The following is a 21,561-nucleotide window of genomic DNA, read 5'->3' as shown; positions in this document are numbered from 1 at the left end:
CCAGGCAGGGCCAACAGAGAGGGATCAGCAGGTATGAGGCATGATGGGTAGGACAAGATTGGGTGGGGGAGGGGGGTTAAATATGAACAAGTTAATTAAAGGAATGGATGTGTGAATACATATTCATTAAAGGGGATCTGGTTCAGAAGACAAAGGCACATATGTGATGACTTAACGAGGTTTTTTGTTTGAATTTGTTGCCCAAATGGACAAAAGACATTTTATTCTTCTTGTACACAAAAAAAGCCCCTGTAGTTTATAAGAAAAGGTGACAACACTCGACCGCCAGCCTCGGCTTCTCTTACATTTTAAAAGAAAACGCTGCATTAATGTAGTCTGAGACAATCTGCCCATGTCTCCTACTGAACGCCTGTTATCTCTGAGTGACAGATTCCACTGACCCACCAGTGTGGGCATGTCTCACCCTCAGCCATGCTCTGACTTCATCTTCACGTCCTCCCGTGTAACAAAACACCAGCAGCAGTCTGTGCAGCCAAACGGCCTACCCTCATCACGTCTTCAAAGCACCCTTTGGTCTGTGATTGAACAATTACCATCACGGTTAATTTACTATCAATGGGGACGTCCACTTTCCTAGTTTACCGACATGCCTATGCATTGTTTAGCTTGTCCCTTTGACTCCATCAAGAGGTTTTCACATGAAGTCAGTGGCACCGGGCTAAACAACTCACACTTTCATGGCAAAATGGTTTCCATCACAGCATGTGCATCACGCCTTTAATTTGTCTGTTACACGCCAGTGAAGAGCAAGCGTACCTATGACAGCTGTTTCCAGTTTTATCAGGATCCAAGAATTATTGGAATGAAAAATGAAAAGCCGCAGACGTTGCACCACTTATTTTTTTCCCCCTTCCATCTTGTTTGAGGTGCTCAGATACTATTCTGGAAAGCAATAACGGGTTCTTGTGAAATTTGTTTTTACACTTTAAACACTGAACTGCTTTCCAATTAAACTGTGGTGAAATGTCTCCATTCAATTCCCTGTTAAAATGTGTTAAACCACTCACAGAAGAATAAAAAAGGCATATTCCAAAAGTTCTTTTATTTAGTTCACATCAAGGTGGCTCACAGGCTGTGTTCAGGGGACAGTTAAAGCATTGCGAATTCAAAAGAAATGGCCGGTTCTTTTAATTTAAGTAGCTGACACGTAAGTTGTATTAAGGAAATAACATTTTCTCATTTTGGCTTCTTAGTCTGAATAATTTGATTGTCAAACAACTAAAGTTTGTTTGATCATTTCCACTTGCATTGGACAAACCAACAGCTACTAAACCAGAGCCCTGGTGTAAGAAAAGTGAGACAAACCAACAGTTTAAGGCATCGAATCCGACTCTAAAGACCTTTTCAGGTTTTCAACAATCAAAATTTAGAGGAAAATTATCACAACATTTCTAACCAAGACTGGCTGGAGACCAATGAGCAGTAATATTAAAAATATCAAGCCAAAACTAGTGTGTCATTTTCCAACTCTGTAGTTTCTAATCATGAATCTTCGTCATATTTTAATCACTGCAGAATTACAAAAACTCCCTCGAAAATGTGTAAAAATGAAACAAGAACAGTTCATTCTGATTTAATTAAAAAAAAAAAGGTTTCTTATAATCATAATTTTCAGTTAATAGGTACAGTTGATGTGCTACGACTCAGATTTCATATTTTCTGTCTTTAACAGATTATATAACAACGTCATCAAATAGAATTCCAATTCACGTCATCATCTTTTTGTCATTGTTGTTTAATGTATCATTACATCACTTAAAAATCACTTACATCCCCAAGGTAACAAATGCACTAATTATGGAATTATTACATTAACGTTAATTTTACAGTTTTAATTATTACCTTTTTTTAACTAATTTAGAGGGAATTTAATGAATTCTTTGTAAGTCATTAAATTATCCAGACGTTATTACATTACTGGGTCGCTACCAGCTCACTGTAGGATCCTTTAATCTGCACCACTGAAGAGCCACAGAGTCCGTTAATCTGTCCTCATCAAATTAGAGTGATGATTGAACTAAAGGCAACGAGAAGAACAAAATAATCCAGCTCTGGAAAAGTGCCGAAAGTGAATGACACAGCTTTTAGTCGGATGTGAAGTTGTACGCCTTGTGGTTATGTTGTTGCTTCCATGTGAAGGACCTTCATCGACTCCGAGATCATTGAACTGGTGTCGATTTGTCCGTAGATTCCCACTAAAAACGCCTTGTGGAGTAAGATGTCTGCATGTTCTGTGAGGGGGGGGGAGAAGTACATCACCACATGCAGCTACCGTCACGTGACTATAAGACCAGATCACCGTTAACAAGAGCGTGGCTAAAGAGTATCCTGTTACCTTGACAGAGCAGCACATACTCTGGAAGATTCCTGAGAGCAGTCTGCACCACGTCGAAGTTACCGCTGCCCATGCAGTACATGAACGTTGGCAGGAAGTCTGTTGCCAGACTGCAGCAGAGAAAACACACCCAGAGAGAAGTGAATGAGAGGAAAACTATGCAGACAGACAGATAGAAGATTGATTGATAGACAGTGTCGCTGCAATATATATCTATTTTTTTTACCTCCAACTGTTTGTGGTGCTGTAAACTTACCAGGGATTATTCTGGATGCAGCGCAGGGCCAGATTGAAGGCCATGTTGCGACACAGCTCCTCGGAGGAAGTCATGAGTCTCTGCAGATCATTCTTCAAACAGTGACACAAGGTGTTGATTGACGTGCTAACGCACTGACAGGTTATACACTTGTTCCTGTATTTGTTGTTTATGACTCACGATGAAGTACTGGATGATCTCTGGGCTCCTCCTCGACTTCTCATCCACCTCTGTCAACACCTCCAAAACGTCTACAACAGACGGGTGGGGTGGGGGGGGGCAGCACATCGGTCATTATGATACAGGATTTATACGTGTGAAATTGCTGCAGCAGAGTGTTAGTTACCCTCGACTGCCTCTCCTCTGGACATCTTTTTCAGGTACATGGTCATGTCGGCCGCACTCAGTGAAACCGAGGCAGATATGTTGACGAGGGGCAGGGAGCCAGCGGACAAGTCGTCTGGTTTGGAAGAGCAAAACAAAAGTGGCACGTCATATGTGCATTACTGCGTTATGATTTAAATGTTCCATAAATATATGCATCTATATATATATATACACTACTTACCATCTCTCTCCTCTGGTGCAACCTCTGCAGAAGAACTTTTCACTGGCAAAGTGAGTCCAGCCAGCAGAGACTTCAGCTGAACCAGATCCGGGTTTTCTGCACACAGAACCCTGACAGGAGAGACGGCAAAACTAAATGTCTGACAAAGCAAATGAAGCTCATTCAGTGGTTTGCCATTTAACTGTGATTATCGTGTTCATCGTTCAAAGGGACATTTTTGCCATGATATGCTTACTGCAGGATGTTAGAGTGCTTCTGTAAATAGGGAATGGCCGCTGCTGCATCGTGGGTAATGTACTTCTGTGTGAACTGCAAAAACTTGTTGATGAAGACCAACGGAGAGCGACTCCTCTGAAAGTTCTACAGCAAGACGCACAAACAGGAACAAACATTTGAATAATAATAATAATAATAATAATAATGTAAAGAAGGAGAAGAAGAAGAAACGTTATTTATATAGCACCTTAGCTACAAAGTGCTTTACAGTAAAAACGAACCATAAAGCCATAAAAACATACATTATAAAACACAAAGGGAGTAAAAGGTGAGGTTGAAATAATAAAATAATATATAGAATAATAAACAAGAATTTAAAACATTAAAAAAAGCAAATAAAATCAAATAAAAAGCAGGCGGCTACAGTACATGCAGTCCGATAGAAGCATGTTTTGAGATGAGACACTGACTTTAACTCTCCGTATCTTATTAAAACACGTAGTTACGCCTGATGTCGATCCTAAATCTCATGGTGGAGAATAAACGGTGTGAGCCGCCCACCTGGAGGACCTTCATGAAGGACAGGAGGCAGTCCTGAAGCGCCCTCTGGTGGCTGCTGTGGAAAACAAGCGGCTGCAGCAGCTCCAGGATGGCGAGCACGTTGCTGAAGAACGTCATGTGGTTTTGCTGCCGAAACTCTTGCATATTCAAGTGAATGCGACCGTGCAAGAGACCTGCGATCATTGGCAGGTGTCTGGAAACAACATAAAGAGTACAAACAGTCAGTAGGTCGAACCGTCTCCTAGTGTTTTTAAACTAAATCCCAAAATACTGCAGCATTTTCTCACCTGAGCAGAAGGACCGGGTGCGATACAGCCAGTTTCCTACATGCAAGGTTGGCGTCAGACACGCGGCTCTCAGCAGACTTTGAGTCTCCTGTGTCGGCAAGCAGTGTGACCAGGCGATGCACCAGGACATCAAGCTGAGAAGAACACATAAGTACACAGTCTGGATTCAGTGTCCTAACTGATTAATATACAATAGTATTCTATCCAAACATCAAAGCCATCTTTACTACAGACAAGAAGACAAAGAGATGGTCGTGACATCAGGGCCCACTTTTCAGCACCGTGATCTCTTCCTGTGGACTTCAGTGGTGTGTGCAGTTTACGGGGCTCAGTGAAGGCTGCAGGTCAATAAGCAATGTGATACTCCTATCTGTCTATTTGTTACTGTTGCTTCGTCCCGTTGGGCTTAACTTCACAGCAATTACAAAATCAGTTTCAACTCATTTTTCCGATTAAAAAGTTCCTATTAAATGTGAAGAGTATCCAGCTTCAGTGTAGGAGGACGTCTCTATTATACTCACAAGAAAGATACACAAACATCATTATGCCTCGGCTGCAGGGCATAGCAATTCAAACTGTGCTCAGATGGAAAGAGCTGTCCGGTCCATGAAGCAGGTAAGACATTTCTTACCTTGCAGCTGCTGCCGTATGCAGCCCCCCCGCTGCTAAAGGTGCCTTCGGGCAGGGTCACGTGCTGGATGACCTCGGGGAAGTGCAGATAGATCTGCAGCAGCAGGTTCTGGCTCCTCTTGCTCATCGCACTGAAAGGTAAAATGAAGATAATGGGATGTATACTGAATGCTCTGCTTTAGAGAGAAGGCACCAACTGCAGGAATGTGACACTCACTTCAGGGAAAACACATTTTTAAATTGGCTTAGGACAGTTCAGCTGTCCATGGTGAAGCTAGAAGCTTAGTGACAAAATAATCAAGACAGTAATCCCTGATGTTATTGAGTTGTGTAGCTTGGAGCTATTTAATTGACAGTGACTGGTTGACCAATTTTGTGCAGCCACAGAAAGTTTTTCAACTCAAGTGAGCTTTACTCTACAGTGGGGTAGATATTATAAAGCAAACAATGAACCCAGTTTCACAGGAAAACCTCCTTGGGTTTGTCAAATTCACCTTCTTCATCCTTTTCAACGGATTACACAGACAGAGCTGATATGAGATCTCAGATTAGAGAGCACGATGAAGCACTTCTCTATTGTTTCTGAGCACAAGCGACAATAATTAATGTTCTTTAATACAAACTAGGCACACGAATAGCGTAATGTGGATCTAAAGCATTTGCCTTCAAGTTACTGAGGTTTCATAAAACCCTCCAAGACTCAAACTCAAATGCTGCACTCTCTACTAACTGAAGAGTTTATTACAGCCATGAATTAAGCAGATCAGAGCAACCTTGACCGGGAGGAAAGCGTCCGCTCGCTGTTCAAAAGTTGGTGTTTAATTGGAATAAACAGCAGCTTATCTGACAGCGAGGTTTCACACGAAGAATGCTGAACATACAGTCAAGTGTTTATTGAACACAAGGCCAAAACCCTTTACTTTCAACATGTTTTTATCCTGCCATATTTTCACGAGCAACCATTTTACCAGAAGGCTTAGCTGTACTTAAAATACTGGAATTCGGAAGCTAATTTTGCTTGACCTTGGCCAAAGTTTCCTCATTAATGTGGTTTAATAACCAGAGACATTCATGAAAGGAGGGTTTGCCTCCACAAAGAGTTGCACCCTGATCTCTGACAGCTAAGTCAGAGCAGGAATTCACAACACAGGCAAGTTTAGAGCTTCAGCCTTAATCCTCTTGGCTTCATTATAATACACTGAGCTTTTAAAGAGATCACAGTACAGACGACTTCTGCTAGTTTTAATTTCACACCAATAGACCTAATTATCGAATTTCCCCTGGTCCACGGCATTCTGGCTGACAGAGGAAGTCTAGAAAGTTCATCTGCACTGAGAAAGAAAATCTAGTGAGATTTACCCCAAGTTTATCAGCTCACCATAACAGGACAAAAAAAAAAGACTTTCCGTATTTGGGCTAATTAGGAAGAACAATGCAATGTGTCACAATGAATGGCCTGTGCACTTTGGTAAACCTTCCATGACAAAATGCGATGAGTGCATGTGTCTTTGAGCACAGAGGGATGAGACAGAGGAGAGAGGAACGGTTTGGGAAGAGAAGATCGAACAATAAATATACTAGATTATAACTCACCTGTCCTCCCATTTCTTTGTGCAGCTGATGAGGTACTCTGAGACTTTCTTGATGTTTTCTAGATCTCCGTTGCAGTAGGAGTGAAGGAGGGGCAGCCGGGACTGGATGAGGGAGCAGGAGGCCTGGTCCAAGCTGCTTTTGTCGTCGTGGGGCGAGTCGCGAGTGTTGAGCTCCGACTCCGACAAGATCAGGTCCACCAGGCTGATGAGCTCCTCCGAGCTGAGTCTTAGCACAAGCTTCTCTGTTTTCTTCTGCACGGATGAAAGTAAAAAGACACAAGCCATCAGTTTCAGCAGAATTAACTCAAAAACGCAGACAAAAAGGGTCTCGGCTAAGCACTCTGCATCCGGGCTAATGATCTTACTTGGGGGATCTTCTGGTCACGTCCTTGCCAGATACGCGGGATGTGGCTGCACGCCCACAAGAAATCCAGGGCGGATGATGGGTCAAGTCTGAAAAAAATATTACACAGAGAGTTAATATGACGTGCTGTACTGTAAGACACATGATGCTCATCAGAACCAGGAACAGAACTGTTGCTGTGTAATTCCTGAAGGTTAATCAACTGAAGTCACATGAAACAGTGTCTGGCAAAACGCTTTGAAAATGGTTTACTTGTAGTCTCTGCGCTTGCTGAGAAGAGCACTGATGCACTGCAGGAGGGTGGACCAGTTTGACTGATGTGTAAGCAGAGCCAGAAGATAAGGTCTGTGGGCAGGGGTTCCTCGTGCCTGAAATAAAAGAAACCGTAGGAAAGGAAGAAAGTAGCGTCAAGCGAACACTCTGGTGTGATAAGAGACGTACATTATCTGCAGGCAATGCTTATCTAACCTTGTTAAGGGCAAACAGCAGTTTCTGTTGAAGGTCTGGACACACTGAAGTGACCTCAGGGTCGAGATGCTCCAGCCAGTCCACCAGCAGCCCAGAGCTCAGTCCTGCCTTGGTCACCTCAGAGCTGCTGTGAAACAGGTGAAACTGAAAGGTTAGCTCTACGGAGGTGTGGCGGAGCAATTATGCAGCTCCAAATAATAATAATAGCTAAGCTAAAGATAGACTTCATGTTCTCAGTCTGAAATGTACAGAACTATTTTTATGGCACCTACCAGAGTGCTTCAGTACAAGAGACTACAGAAAAAAGCCTCATTATTCGGTACCAAATAATTATACCAAGAGATATGCAGGAAAAACATCAGTTAGCCGCTGCTCCGTACTGCGTTGCAGGAGCGAAGCATCAGGTTGTCTGGTAATCTGAAGGATCCCAGCTTGATTCTGGCTTTTAGACATTTTTATTCACTGATGTTTTGTTGACAATCAGCTTAAAGTTGTGATAAAGAGGTTTATTTTTTAAAATACCAAGGAGCTGAAAGATAAAACCTTTAAGTCAGAGGAGAAACAGACACCTTAAACACCAGCTCTCACCATCCCTCCATATAATCTTGCTCTCATTGGACGGCACGTTGCAGGAATCCCTAAGCATCCTTTCAGTATGTACCTGCCCCACTGGCAGTGTTGCATGAACACAACACAGGAAAAAAAAAAGTGTAACATGTTCTATGATTTTCACAGCGGGTGAATCTGTAAAGCTGCAAAACCAATTAAACCTTTCCGAACCAAATCCAATAGCAGCTCCGGAGCACGAGGCCCCAGACCGCCAGCGCCGCTGTGCTGTTTTTGTCACAGCCAGCCGTGTTTGTCGTTCAGTCCTGTCAAATATAAATGTTTCTTGCATGACTTGAGAGGGAAATAGAATTGCGGCACTCACTTGCTGGAATCCACTTCCTTTTTCACAGCTCGCTCCTCGCTTTCCTGAAGCAGCAGGGAAATCACCGTGGCAACAGGGCCGGCCGTCCCGTTCTGCGTACCAACAGTCATCAGCAGAGACAGAAGCTCCTCCAAATACGGCGACCTCGCCTCCATTAGCCCTTGTAACACTGGAATATGATATAAAAGGCATGCTTAATAACAGGCTGGGGACTACCAGAGTGTGAGGAAACTACACAGTGAATGTGGGAACAGCTTCTGTGCTGCTGTGCTGGTGAACTATGGGTGTAAAGAATCTTTCACTTCAGTTCACACGCTACGTCAAACAATCCAGCACGAGCTTTGTTTGCTATGATTTTGTCACCAATCTGCTTTTGTTTTCTTTTTACTGGAGAGCATTTCTTTGTCTTCTGTTGTACACTCCCCTCCAAAAGTATTGGAACAGTGAGGCCAATTCCTTTATTTTTGCTGTAGACTGAAAACATTTGGGTTTGACATCAAAAGCTGAATATGAGACAAGAGATCAACATTTCAGCTTTTATTTCCAGGTGTTTACATCTGGATCTGATACACAACTTAGAAGTTAGCACCTTTTGTTTGAACCCACCCATTTTTCATGTGAGCAGAAGTATTGGAACATGTGACTGACAGGTGTGTTTTGATGCCCTGGTGTGTCCTGTTACATTGATTATTCAAACAATAAATAGCTGAATGTCTACGTTCAGTTTCAGATCTGGGTTTTGCCTGTGCAGACTGCATTTACAGTTAGAGGCGTAACCAACAAGAAAACCAGAGAGCTGTCCATGGGTGAAAAACAAGCAACTGTGAAGCTGAGAGAAGATGGAAAATCAATCAGAGTCATTGCACAAACATTGGCCACAGCCAGTACAACCATTCTGAATGTCCTGAAGAAGAAAGAAACCACTGGTGTACTAAGTAACAGACGTCGAACGGGTAGACCACGGAAAATAGCAGCAGTTGATGACAGAAACATTGTGAGAGCTATAAAGAAAGACCCTAAAACAACTGTTGACATCAGCATCAACCTCCAGAGAGCAGGAGAGAAGGTGTCACAGTCGACTGTTCGCAGAAGACTTCATGAACAAAAGTACAGAGGCCACACCAGAAGATGCAAACCACTCATTAGCAAGAAGAACAGGTCCAGAAAAAGTCCAGAGACAAGCCTAAAAATTCTGGGACAAAGTTTTATGGACTGATGAGACAAAGATGAACCTTTACCAAAGTGATGGAAAGGCTAAAGTTTGGAGAAAGAGAGGATCTGCTCATGATCCCAAACATACAAGCTCATCTGTGAAACACAGTGGAGGTCATGTCATGGCTTGGGCCTGCATGGCTTCTTCTGGGACGGGCTCATTCATCTTCACTGATGATGTAACACATGATGGCAGCAGCAAAATGAACTCAGAAGTCTACAGAAACATTTTGTCTGCCAATTTAAAGAAAGATGCAACCAAACTGATTGGGAGATCCTTCATGGTGCAGCAAGATAATGATTCAAAACACACTGCCAAAACAACACAGGAGTTCATCAGGGGCAAGAAGTGGGAGGTTTTAGACTGGCCAAGTCAGTCTCCAGACTTCAACCCTATAGAGCATGCATTTTACCTGCTAAAGAGCAGACTGAAGGGAGAAACCCCCCAAAACAAACCACAACTGAAAGAGGCTGCACTGAAAGCCTGGAAAAGCATCACAAAAGCAGAATGCAAAAGTTTGGTGATGTCAATGGGTCACAGGCTTGATGCAGTTATTACAAGCAAAGGATTTGCAACTAAACATTAAGTCTTTTCACGTTAATGTATTTTAAGTCTATCTGTTCCAATACTTTTGCTCGCCTAAAAATGTGGTGTTCTGTCACAAATTCTTCTAAGTTGTGTATCACATCCAGATGTAAACACCTGGAAATAAAAGCTGAAATGTTGATCTCTTGTCTCATATTCATCTTTTGATGTCAAACCCAAATGTTTTCAGTCTACAGCAAAAATAAAGGAACTGGCCTCACTGTTCCAACACTTTTGGAGGGGAGTGTACATGCTGCTGTGTCTGGGGGAAAAGCCATTATTTCATTTTCAAGTGTCAACATGTACACAACACCAGTTCCATTTTTATACTTGTTTAGCTTTTGCTGTAGAGTAAATATACTAAACCCATACAATGTGAGGACAATAATGGATATATCTCAGTGAAGAGGTCATTGCCAGTCACTACTAAAAAGCAACTGGCATTTTTACTTGATAAATGAAAAAAAGATGACCCCATAAAGCAAAATATCAGGTTTCAATAAAGACTTTTCAGTAAATTAACTCTCTGTCAATCGACTAATGTTTGAAATGCTAAATCTGACGCTCAGTTCAAACAAACATCAATGCACAGTCACATTCACACAACGCCTCCATTAATACCTTTCCCAATGAGCTCTGCTTCTGCATTACATCTGTCTCCAGCCTTCAGCATCGCAATGATGGCTCTCAGGGGCACTTCAGTGTCTCTGTGATATGCCAAAGCCTCAGCCAGGTGGAGGAAGCCTGTACGAACTGAGGGGCAGAGCGATTAGTTCACAGATTAGCTGAAATGATTATTTGAAAAGACAAAGCGTCGAGGCGCTCACCATCACTGTGCCTGTGTTTGTGAGAGTTCTGACCAGCGAAGGATTTGAGCAGACTCTTCAGTGGTTCGGCCTCCACCGTTGGGTTGTCTAACCAGATTAACATCTCAACAATTACTTTAAGGAATAATGAGGAGAAAGCAACGTCCTGGGACACGAGACGCTGGAGGAAACAGACATCAAGCAGGAGAAACAGCAAAAAAAATCTTATATTCCATTGGTTTATGAATCTACAAGGGATTTTGCAGTGAATGCCAGCAAGCCTTTACCTGGTAGAGGTGAAGCTGCCGCATGAGAGGACAGGAGAGGGCGTGGCTGCGGTGCATTGACATGACAATAGGCCCGGCATGAGCAGACGTGAGCAGGGCTGCAATGGCCTGTAGGAGCCGAAATGCCAACCCACCCTGCTGAATTTTACCCTGCTTGGCCCGCATCAGCTCCTTGGCCAGGGCCTGCTGCAAGGCCAGAGAGAGCTGGCTCGGAGGGGGTCCATGCCAGCGAGGGTCCACCTTCAAGGGGAATATCTGTGGAGGGAAGCAAACAGGTCAGCGTGACGTGAGCGACTCAGCGGCAGCCTGGAAGAAATAAATAAAAGGAGAAGGTTTTGTTTAAAGGTGAAATGTTTTTGTAACATTTGATGCTCAGCTCACAAAGAATTAAATGCCATGTTATTCAAACCGTTGAGCCAGATAGTAAATGTCACCTGAAGCATCAAGCCAGCGAGGTCATCGTCAGGCCCGACTGCAGGAAGCTGACTGGCTGCTCTCATCTTCACAGAGCTGTGGGGCGTCTCTACAGTAACTTTGGCCTTGCTGGTTTCAGCAGAATCTGTCGAGGAGGGTGCAGTAGGACATGGGCTAATTTAGATTTTTTGTCAGATGCTCAATATTAAATCTGTATGCCATCTATGATTATGTATATCATGAAAAAACATATTTAGAATATAGTGACAATGACTTAAATGTAAAGTGTCATAAAAGATAAGATAAAATTGCACATAAACAACTATTTGGAGGCTAAAGTCCAACCTCTGTCTGGAGGAAGAGAGGAGCTCAGTAATCCGTGGAAAGTGTGCCCCCCAGTGGCTCCTCGCTCATGCTGCACTTCAACCAGGTGGGCCATGTAGTCTATCACAGGAGAAGTAGAAACTGAGTAAGTATGAACTAGAAATCTCCACTTATTTAAAGCACTCCACCATTAGGATATCTGCAGGAATCTTACGCTTGTCCATGATGTTCTGTTCCAGCGACTGTGGATCATGAGAGACAGCCTGGTCCAGGTACTGCAGCAGTTTACTCATGCTAGACACTGGGATGCCGAAGGACTGAACAAACAGCAGCAGCTGCTGAGGCTCCAGGTCTTGTAAAGCTAAGAGAAACAAGTATTGTTCTGTTACAAACTAAGACACTCTGATAACACAAGAGGCTGCACTTCCTGTCTCCTGAGAGGGTGTGGTCGCCTCGTTGTGATGGAGGGAAGCAGACGGGGTTGAATTGATCAACAACTAACTACAACCTGTACTGAGCATTAGCTGTTCTGTATTCTAATATTATTCTAATTTTTGGTAGGCTGACAGACTGTCAGACTGTTTTTATTGTTAGCTTACATGCTAACTAGCCTTGAACTACAGCGGCTTGATAAAATAACTGAAGATAACCTGGTTGTAAAGGTGTAAAGTGACGACCTTCTGTTAGAAAAGGCTTCAAAGTGCATTGAGAACATTTGCTCATCTTTGGTTGATGTTAAAACTCACAATTATGCTTTTACAGCCTCCCACCAGAGATGGTTCAGGAACAATATCTGGGTTGCTGAAACTGCGGCAGGTCTGGAGTAACGTTAACTTTCTCCTGATTTGTCCAATGTTTATTTTGATGTTTGAAAGAATCGGTCATAGTCTGTGATCATCATCACTTTTCCTAATCGACTCAACAGCCACTACCCAAACTCTTTCCTATGACGTCTAAATGTATGTACTTGAGTATTGTGGCAAGTTGTACCTGCATCAACCAGTCGAGAAACCTCTGATCTTATCATCCTCAGCTTCAACCAATCAGGCAGCAGAAGGGCCTCTTCTGAGGTGTCAACCAGGAAGGCGGTGGGCAGAGGCTTCTTATCGGGAAACCAAATGTCCAGAAGAGCGTAGAAGTCACTCTCTCCTAAAAAATACATAATAGGAAACATGTCCTTACAGCCACTTTAACATTGCAAAAATGTAACTGTGAAATGAGCAGGAATACCTTTAGGTGGCCCCAGAGTCAGCAGGATAACCATGGCATGGACTACTAGGATGTGCATTGTGGCAGTTTCACCTGTGGTCCAACGCAGAAACACCTGGTCCTGAGATTCTGACTGAAAAACAAACCAAAAGAACATTTATCACACACGTTTTATCATGTTTTCCCCCCTTTTTCATTACAGAAAACACCTACAGACATGCAGATACATTTCAGCTGCAGGCTCAAGCCATATTTTTGAAACCTGGTCAATGGTTCCTCTTGTATTTATTTTCATCACTGGAAAACTGTCAGGGAACGAGACCCAAAACTTTTTTTTTGCAAGAACGTTTTGTGGGGTGTGGAACTTGCATCTTCTTTCTAAATGTTTCACTTACTTTCAGACCAATTAAAAAGCTAACCATTATGTAAATGACAACGCTGGTGCTCACCCAGCTGTAAAGATCCTCTCCCTCTTTGGTCTTCCTCATCCTCTTGATGTATGAGGAGAAGATGGTGAGGAAAGCACTGAGTACGGCGTCAGACTCGGGCCTGCAGGAGTGTTTGGAGAACAGGCTGTTCATGATGGTGGAGCGCTCGACGATCAGCCGCGCAACGTCCTGCAGGAGGTGACAGAGGATGACATTTATGGGTCAGCACTGCTCCATGAACACGGCAACGTGGGTTTGAGCGACCTGCTGTGATTACCAGTGCCAGGTCATTATGAGAAGCCTGCTCCTCCACTGGTGCATGCTGGGATAGGTAGATGAGATAGGCACTGATCGTCTGTGGATCTGTCTCCATGTGAATAGCCTACAAGGGAGCAGACACAACCTTCAATCTCCCACTCATAAGTCCTCCTGAAACGTTTACATGCATGTGCAGTGAATGGCAGTGCAGTCGGACCTGTTGCAGAGCTGTGGACGTCATGCCTCTGACGCTGTCAAACAAGGGGAGCTTGGGGAGGTCTTGCAGCAGCCACTGGTAACCTGGTAAGAGCTCAGCATCTGCAGAGTCTTCCTCCATGGGCTGGTCCCGCTCCTCTCCATCCTTCAAGCCTCCTTCACTCAGCACCAGCGACAAACCCTGCACACAAATTATAGCGTTAACTGAATGACAGTACAACGGTGCTACTAGAGCCGATGCTTTCTGCTGCTACCTTCATTGCTAGCACTCTCGATGCCACCTGGGAAGAGCTGAGACGACGCAGAAAGTAGTCCAGCACTTCACACGTTGTCTGTTCGTCAGCCTTCGGACCCAACAACAGGTCCTGGAGCCGTCCGAGCAGCTGCCTTTGCTTTTGTTGTCTCTAACAGGAAGAGATGATAATTCAGGATTAGTCTAAAGTCGGTAAAATCAAGCTGCATGAATAAGTACGTTAATAAGCATGTTAATTTAAGACCAAAGACAAATAATGCCCCGTGAAAACAGGACGGCAGTAAGATACAGTATTATAACTCAACATACTTGTCTCTTCTTGGCCCTCTGCTCTTTGCTCTCTCCCTCCTCATCGTCCTCTATTGGCAGACTGTCATCCGCAGCATCATGCAGAAGGAACTCACACAGACACTGAACTGGAAGCACATCCAAGGAGCCCTCACTGGACTGGACCAAATCAGCCAACCACGGCATGGACTGAGAGGAAGCCTGTGAAGGATTGAAAAAGTTAGGACACACACGCCTACGAATATGTTACATGAGACATGTTACTTGTGGTACGAGTAGGAGTGCGGTGTACAGAGAGTGTGCAGACGGCCATCACCTGTCTCTGGATGATGTTGAGGAGGAAGTCTGGGTTACGGCTGCGGCACAGAAGATGCCCCAGGCGGAGAGACTGGTTGAGGCTTTTTACCTGCTCCTGGACCTGAGGAGGCGGCCGGCGAGGAGGACCCCTGAACATAAACAAAAACTGAGTCCATCCTCCAGTCCAGTCATATTCTGCCAGTTTTAAACGTTTAGGTACTAATAGAAAACAGGACATATAGGACAGCGGGCGTTTATCATCTTCCCTTCAATCTAAAAGAAAAGTGGAGTCTCTTTGAGTCTCAGTCTTTTCCACCTTATAAGACATCATCTTTGAGAGTTAAAGTAACTCCTGTGGGTCCCTTACTGTGGGTCCAGACTGGTGAGCTGAGACAACAGCAGGCTGTTGCTTTCTGTGATGGTCTGTTTGGTGGAGGCTGCTGCCAAGTGGCTCTCAAAGGCCAGAATCTCTTGTTTCTCTCTCTGGGAGATTTGCAGCTCCCTGTTGATCATCTCCGTCTTTGTGTCTTCATCCGCGACGGTGCACGGAGGGTAGGTGTAGTTACTGTGGAAGCACAGAGAAATGTGCGTTAGTCATTAAGTCTCTTTCATTTTGAAAGTATCTTATTCCAAACGTTCACCTACTTTGTCATAACCATCTCCATGAGCATCTTCAGCGTTGGATAGCCATCCCAGGCAGCCAGCCCTGAAGGGAAAATGATCATATATTGTAATGTATTAATAGGAAATGTTTAATAGAACATATACAGAAGTAAATCTCATGTAAGTAACATAGAAAACTGAATTCTGTACCTATTTTCTGAGGATTAAACGCAGCCACCACAAGCAGGAGCAGCCATGCCTTCCAATACAGCGTGGAGATTGCCAAATTTGGTGGTTGGTACCTTAAACATTAAGAGTCATTTGTTATTTTACTCTGTAAACTATGTGACCTGAAAGTGTTTTTAGAAGCCAGTGGGGACAGCTGTGAGTACCCTGTGGGCAGCTGAATGTTCTCTGGGTGGTGGTATGTACACAGATTCAGCACTGCATCAATGAGCTGGATCCTCTCCACTTTCAGGACTTCCAGATCTGTTTAAACAGAAACGTTCAGTCACACCAGAGACAGTTAGATTCAAGCTCATATGTCAGGAATAATGTCAGGAAGTACTCAAACAATGACAATTTCCTTCGATCACACTTTCCTCAGATGCATTTTGCCGACTTGTGAGGATTACACGTGAATAAGGAGCTGCCCCTTGAAAGGCTCATTAAAACGAGGCACGTGTGTTTACCAGACGTCCAAATATTGTGTCAGAGAGGAATAGAAGCAGCTGTAACTGTGACCACAACCAGTTACAGCCTAAGTGGATCTTTACACACCATCAGACTGAACTCCGGCAGCCCTCTTCACCAGGTGATCTGCCAGCTCCATGGCGTCGGCTGGACCCAGGGGCAGGTCACGTGACAGCCCGATCACCAGGATGCGCATCAGTGTGTCCTCCAACAGAGGCACCTCAGAGCAGAGCCGCAGGAAGAAACTGAGGAATGAAAGAAGCAGCTTAGCAAGGTCAGAAAAAGCATTATTATGTTTTAAGAACGGGGGAAGACCCACTTTCTGTCGCTCTCTGGAGGCCAGTTGTCCCACTTGTAATACGTCTCCGGCTGCTCTGTGAAAAGCACTTTGTGAAGGCTGTGAACATGAAACAGATCATTCACATATAAGAGAAGCTGAAAACAGGAGTAGCTTGTGCACTTTGTACAATAAATACATGCAGTTACCAACCAGTGGACGTAGTCCTTTGCGCCAACTTTGCTGATGGTGGGAACGACGGTGTGAAGCCACCACACAGCGTCTCTCTGGATGGAGGCTATCTGATTCTGAAACGACCTCAGGACCTCCAGATCTGAAGCAAACCAGACGAGTGTTTAAGGCAACGTAAGGATCGAGCAGATTATAGTTAATAATCCTAACAACGGCACAGCACTAACTCTTCTTCTCTCCTTTGTCCCACGCAATGCCGGCTTCTTTGACCTGAGCGGTGATGCCCAGCATCATGGAGACGGTCAGTAAATCTGTCACCTGGATGACAAAACGCTCCTGTGGGAGAGACACAAGTAAAAAAAGTTCACAGTAAAGTGCAAACACATGGAGAATAAAGCCGAACTGACTTTCATACAGTTTATACTTACTTTGAACTCCATGTCCACGTAGCTCGTCTCCTTTCTCTCCTGCATCAGACCAAAGCAGAAGGACTGGAAGTTGATCTCATGCTTGGTCTGTTTGATGATCTCCCTCAGCAAAGCTCGGGAGGCACGCAGGTAATCATCCTTATTGGTGAGCAGGTCCTGGAACACCATCGCCAAGAACTACAGACACAGAAGAAGAGGACGATGATTTGGAGAAAACAAAAGGATTTAAACACAGATTATAGAAGCCAACTAAAACACTTTAAAACAGTTTGGAGTGTCACCTTTGGCGCTTGCTCGGGGCTGTGCTGCAGCACTGTGTGCAGGACCTGCATGTTGTTGGGATTCCTGGCATTGGACAGCTCGTTGAAGATCACCAGCTTCACCATAGTGCCGAGGTTGTCTCTGTGTGCGTTGAGCAGCTCCCTGGAGAATCACGGCCAAAACACCAGTTAGTCTAAGTCCCAGCGTGCTGGAAGGAAAGCGTAAAGAGACTCCACAGACCTGACACACAGCATGTAGTGGTTCAGGAGGACTTTAGGCTTCAGTCGTATCTTGATCAGGTTGGAGATCACCTCCATGTCGTCCGCTCCGTGGGTGTTGCAGTTCATACACAAAGACATGAGGAGGTCTTGAGCTGGTCGAGTCAGCTGCACGCACAAAAACAAAGAAAGTGGATTATTACTAATTTAATGCAGCAATTAACTTCATCTTCATACAATGATGACTTCACATAAACACAAAAAAACCTGTGAAAATGGGAAAAATACTGATACTGCAGCTTTTAAATCTACCCAATGATTCTTGTGTCTCTTGCATTTAATAATCAATAACAATATTGTTGCAATGACGAGTGCTTTATTCCCGGATGTCTGTTACTCACCTTCGGGTTCTGGAGCCACATCTCCAGCCGCTGCACGGCCATCAGCCGCGCCTCCTTGTAGCCACACGTGGCCGTGAGCAGACGCAGCAGGTTTCGGGACACGTTGTCCATCGGCTGCCTCCGGTTCAACTGATCCCTGAGGACGTCGAGCACGTAGTCCTCCACGCTCTCTGCCAGCTCATCGTACCTACAGCAGGGATCATTATGGATTATCTTATTGTGATGAACGAATAAAGTTAAGATCACCCAGAGTCAAATATGTTCATCTGGATTGTGTGTAAACTGAACTGGTCGTTGAAGCATCGCTCACATCTATAGGAGTAGTTTTCATACCTCGGCATAACCTGTCCTTCGTCCTCAGGGCTGAGCTTCTCCTCAGCTATCAACAGTTCAGTCTGGCTGTCGTCCTCATCAGGGGTAGAAGGATGAGGGCTGCTACCTAAAAACAAGGTGTACGGAGCCAAACGGAGAATAACCAATCAGCATCGGCTATCCTGACTCGCAATAAAGAGCGTTTTCTCAACGCCGACGTACCTGCACTGAGATCTCCAGCAGCGCGGCCAGTGTCGGCCTGCAGCAGCATGCTCTTAGGGGGCATTTTTGTCCCGAAAGCCGTCTGGATGTTGTCCACAAAATTCTTACAGTGAGAACTGTCCACCCAGATTCTTTCCCCCAGAGAGTCCTCAATGTACACCTAGAAAGACATCTGAGAGTGACAAACTGCAAGAGCTCCTACGTGGCTAAATAAAACACTGTTCTTAGGAGATTCTCACTTTAACAAAGATCTCCGGCCAGTTCTCGTCCTCCTCATAGGCCGCCATCAGCAGATTGCAAGCAAGAACAGACACGAGGCTGTTCCCCTTCGCTTTAAAGTTGATGGAAGCATCCCGCCGTAGGAGGCTGCACAGGGCCTTGTGACAAGAGGGAGACAGCTATTAACTTTGGGATGCACAAGATCTCTATTCAATATCTAAAGTTTGTTTTTAACAAACTCTAAAATACACAGACAGACAGTTATCTTCTTTATTCGTCTGAGTAACTTCACATACCAAAACTACTAACACGTGCACTGCATTATAATTGCTCCATAAACAGATGTCATGTTTTCCTCGCTGTGCATCATAAAAATTACCTCAATAATTCCTTCAGTGGCAAAAACGTTGGGCTTGATTTTGGCCAGGAACATGAGACTGAGGTACAGCGTTATGTCCGGCTTGGCTCGGTTCATCTTGAGCTGCTTCACCGCTCCGCACAGCAGCCCCTCGATGCGATCGTCGTTTCCTTCAGACTCTGCAGCTTCGATCTCATCCAGCAGCACTGCTGGGGACACTACAATAAAGGAGAAGAAGGTTGAAGAGCTTTAACTCTCCATGCAACTATGACAGCATTCAACACGCACTCTGCAGCCACTGATTTACCCTCAATAGGAATCACTGATGGCTCCTTTATTGAGGGTGATATTGCCCTCTTGTCTACAGCTGCAACATCAGCCAGTCGTCCCAGCGCGCTCACTGGAGGGGTGGTGGACAGTTTGGGCCGCTTGGCGAGGCCGGACAGGCCCGATGAGGAGGGCAGCGTGGAGGAAGCGTCTCTCTTCCGGTCTGCAGGTAAACCTGTGGATGCTGGCTTCAGGAGCACAGCGGGGGCTTTGGGCTCTCCTCCCTGGGTCTTTGATCCGAGAGCAATGAAGTCTCCTGGTGGAGGGTGTCCTGGGAGAGACAGACAGACAGACAGACAGACGGAGGCCACAGTGAGTTGTGATCTCCTCCTGCTTTAAAACAGCACTGACAGGTGACTCTGCCTGCAGCTCACCTGAGGGTTTGGCAGCACTGGGGCGCCTCAGGGTTGTCGGCTTTGGACGATTCATCTCGAGTAGTTTGCACCAGTCAAAGCTAAATCTAGCGCAGACTTAAGCAGGTGACATCTTGGAGTGGTCTGTGCATGTGACAAACATGGAGAAAAACACGATTAGCAAACGTAAACCACGCAAGTTTAGCACATAACGTTAGCTAACTTAACTTAACGGCTACGTTGGAGCTAGCTTAGTGTCCGTTAGCCGTTTAAAACCGCAATAATTAATCATTTGGAGAGGAAATCGATATTAACATTATAGCTCTAAAGTAGCAGAAACGCTGTGTTCAGTCTCTGTTTATATCCTAAATGTTGTTCACTACATTTGTACAAAAACTGCTAAGCTAACAACAACAAATACAGCTAAAGCTACATAAGTGGCTGTTAGCAACATTAGCTAGCCTAACGGCGTCCAGCGCTGACAGCGGACCAGTGTTGGTTGGCCCTGAAATGATCAGAATTAAATTAAAAGTGTCTCACATAACGTTATTTATTCGATCTCATGAAACTGGCCGTGGTTAGTCTGGGCGATGCACTGTTGGACTAGGATGAACGTTAGCCGGCTCAAAGCTAGCAGACAGCCGGAGCAGCCATAACTACTGCTGCTTCTTCTTCTTCTTCTTCTCTGTGTTTTAAAGCTGCTCGCTAACAGACAGAAAACACAGCGCCACCCAGCGTCAGCCTGTAGACCGCCATGGTAACGGCATCATTATACAAAAGCTTTACTTTTAAATTTAAAACCGGAAGTAGCGCGACGTCATTTTGTCTAGAATGACGTTCACTCATGCGGAAGTAGTTACTCACTGTGACCAGCAGAGGGCAGGAGGACTCATCATTACACACACATTACAGCTTCACTTCTATCAAATCAGACAAAATAACTTATTAGTAGTTTATCACGCGTGTGAAACTATGAAACTATCTATTGTAAAAGTTTACCAGATGTTTTCTTACGCTACGCTAACTTCACCATAGACAGAGATGTAATTATGTACTATGGCCACCAGAGGGCAGCGCGTCCGTCCCATTGATCTCTATGGCGTAAATTAGCTGGTGTGTGTTTGCGCCCTCTAGTGGTCACAGCTGGTAACTACAACAGCAACGTCAAGTCAGACAGATTAATACAGTATAAGTTCCGGTTAAGACTTTCAAAATAAAACACCCGTGTTGCTGTAGTTGCGCACTGTGGCCACTGGAGTAATTTGAAAATAAACATGTTAGAAAATATGAATTAATCAATCAATCTTCATTTTTATGGCACCAATTCATAACAGTGTTATCTGAATGCTTTCAGATAATACTTTCCATAAAGAGCAGGTCAAGACCAAACTCTTTAATTAGATTCAGGAATCCCCACATGAGCAAACATCAGATATTATATTAGGCAACAAGGGCAGGAAAAAGTCCCCTTTTACATAAGAAACCATGACTAATGACAGCAGGGGGTTTATTCACATTATGACTAACTCCTCATATTGTCTTGTTTTTATTAATTGCATGCGTACCAAAGTGATGATAAGTTTCCAAGCAGATTGCATCAAATGCTTCTAAACAATGAGTCATTTTAAGCGTCTGTGCTTGGGAGAGCGTTTTTCCCATCAGTACCGTCGGTGTCAGCAGATATTTTGCCATCTCATAATCATAATCAACGGTCCATTAGATGTGCTATGTGACAAATAATCTACCCCACAGCAATAAACCAGGACGTTTTGGGGAGTCTTATTCTGATAATGACTTCAAGGGAAGAGAATGACTCATTAACCTCAATGAATAGCACGTGTGTTTATCCCAAATATGACTTAATGATGAAAGCTTATTTCCTTTCAGATA

At 44.3% G+C, this 21,561-nt stretch overlaps 1 protein-coding gene across 2 annotated transcripts; it reads right to left on the bottom strand.

Annotated features, from left to right (window-relative positions):
* Positions 1–1,048: 1,048 nt before the first annotated feature.
* On the bottom strand, positions 1,049–19,798 carry ints1 (integrator complex subunit 1). Of its 2 annotated transcripts, none has more exons than XM_070847530.1 (47): positions 19,693–19,798; positions 19,299–19,589; positions 19,013–19,209; positions 18,654–18,791; positions 18,415–18,574; positions 18,214–18,319; positions 17,881–18,067; positions 17,502–17,647; positions 17,282–17,423; positions 17,001–17,177; positions 16,800–16,908; positions 16,594–16,714; positions 16,423–16,500; positions 16,191–16,348; positions 15,803–15,899; positions 15,621–15,712; positions 15,453–15,513; positions 15,175–15,372; positions 14,827–14,956; positions 14,532–14,711; positions 14,224–14,373; positions 13,971–14,150; positions 13,773–13,877; positions 13,517–13,684; positions 13,089–13,200; positions 12,849–13,007; positions 12,073–12,219; positions 11,880–11,978; positions 11,555–11,679; positions 11,121–11,375; positions 10,855–11,014; positions 10,649–10,780; positions 8,230–8,398; positions 7,299–7,425; positions 7,083–7,198; positions 6,832–6,919; positions 6,468–6,718; positions 4,876–5,005; positions 4,245–4,378; positions 3,958–4,150; positions 3,416–3,540; positions 3,181–3,290; positions 2,959–3,072; positions 2,793–2,863; positions 2,613–2,704; positions 2,357–2,466; positions 1,049–2,252 (listed from the first exon to the last, which is right to left on the bottom strand). In XM_070847530.1, exons 1-47 carry the CDS (start codon positions 19,745–19,747, stop codon positions 2,137–2,139), a joined length of 6,561 nt encoding a protein of 2,186 aa, XP_070703631.1. In that variant the 5' UTR covers positions 19,748–19,798; the 3' UTR covers positions 1,049–2,136. The 2 variants fall into 2 exon arrangements, with proteins under 2 accessions (XP_070703631.1, XP_070703632.1); XM_070847531.1 differs by having other exon boundaries at positions 7,299–7,422.
* Between the last annotated feature and the right edge of the window lie 1,763 nt (positions 19,799–21,561).

This window comes from Pempheris klunzingeri, chromosome 17 (assembly GCF_042242105.1).
Source record: "Pempheris klunzingeri isolate RE-2024b chromosome 17, fPemKlu1.hap1, whole genome shotgun sequence".
NCBI classification, from domain to species: domain Eukaryota; kingdom Metazoa; phylum Chordata; class Actinopteri; order Acropomatiformes; family Pempheridae; genus Pempheris; species Pempheris klunzingeri.
Note: the sequence above shows the minus strand (reverse complement) of the source record. Positions and strands in the feature narration are given on the sequence as shown.

What these genes read in the sequence shown, in the direction of transcription:
- ints1 (XM_070847530.1), bottom strand. Translation starts at nt 19,747, where the DNA reads ATGAATCGTCCAAAGCCGACAACCCTGAGGCGCCCCAGTGCTGCCAAA. An exon ending in GGCCGGAGATCTTTGTTAAA is followed by an intron (nt 18,575 to 18,653) that starts GTGAGAATCTCC and finishes ATGTCTTTCTAG; the next exon opens with GTGTACATTGAGGACTCTCT. An exon ending in CCTCCAGAGAGCGACAGAAA is followed by an intron (nt 16,349 to 16,422) that starts GTGGGTCTTCCC and finishes TTCATTCCTCAG; the next exon opens with TTTCTTCCTGCGGCTCTGCT.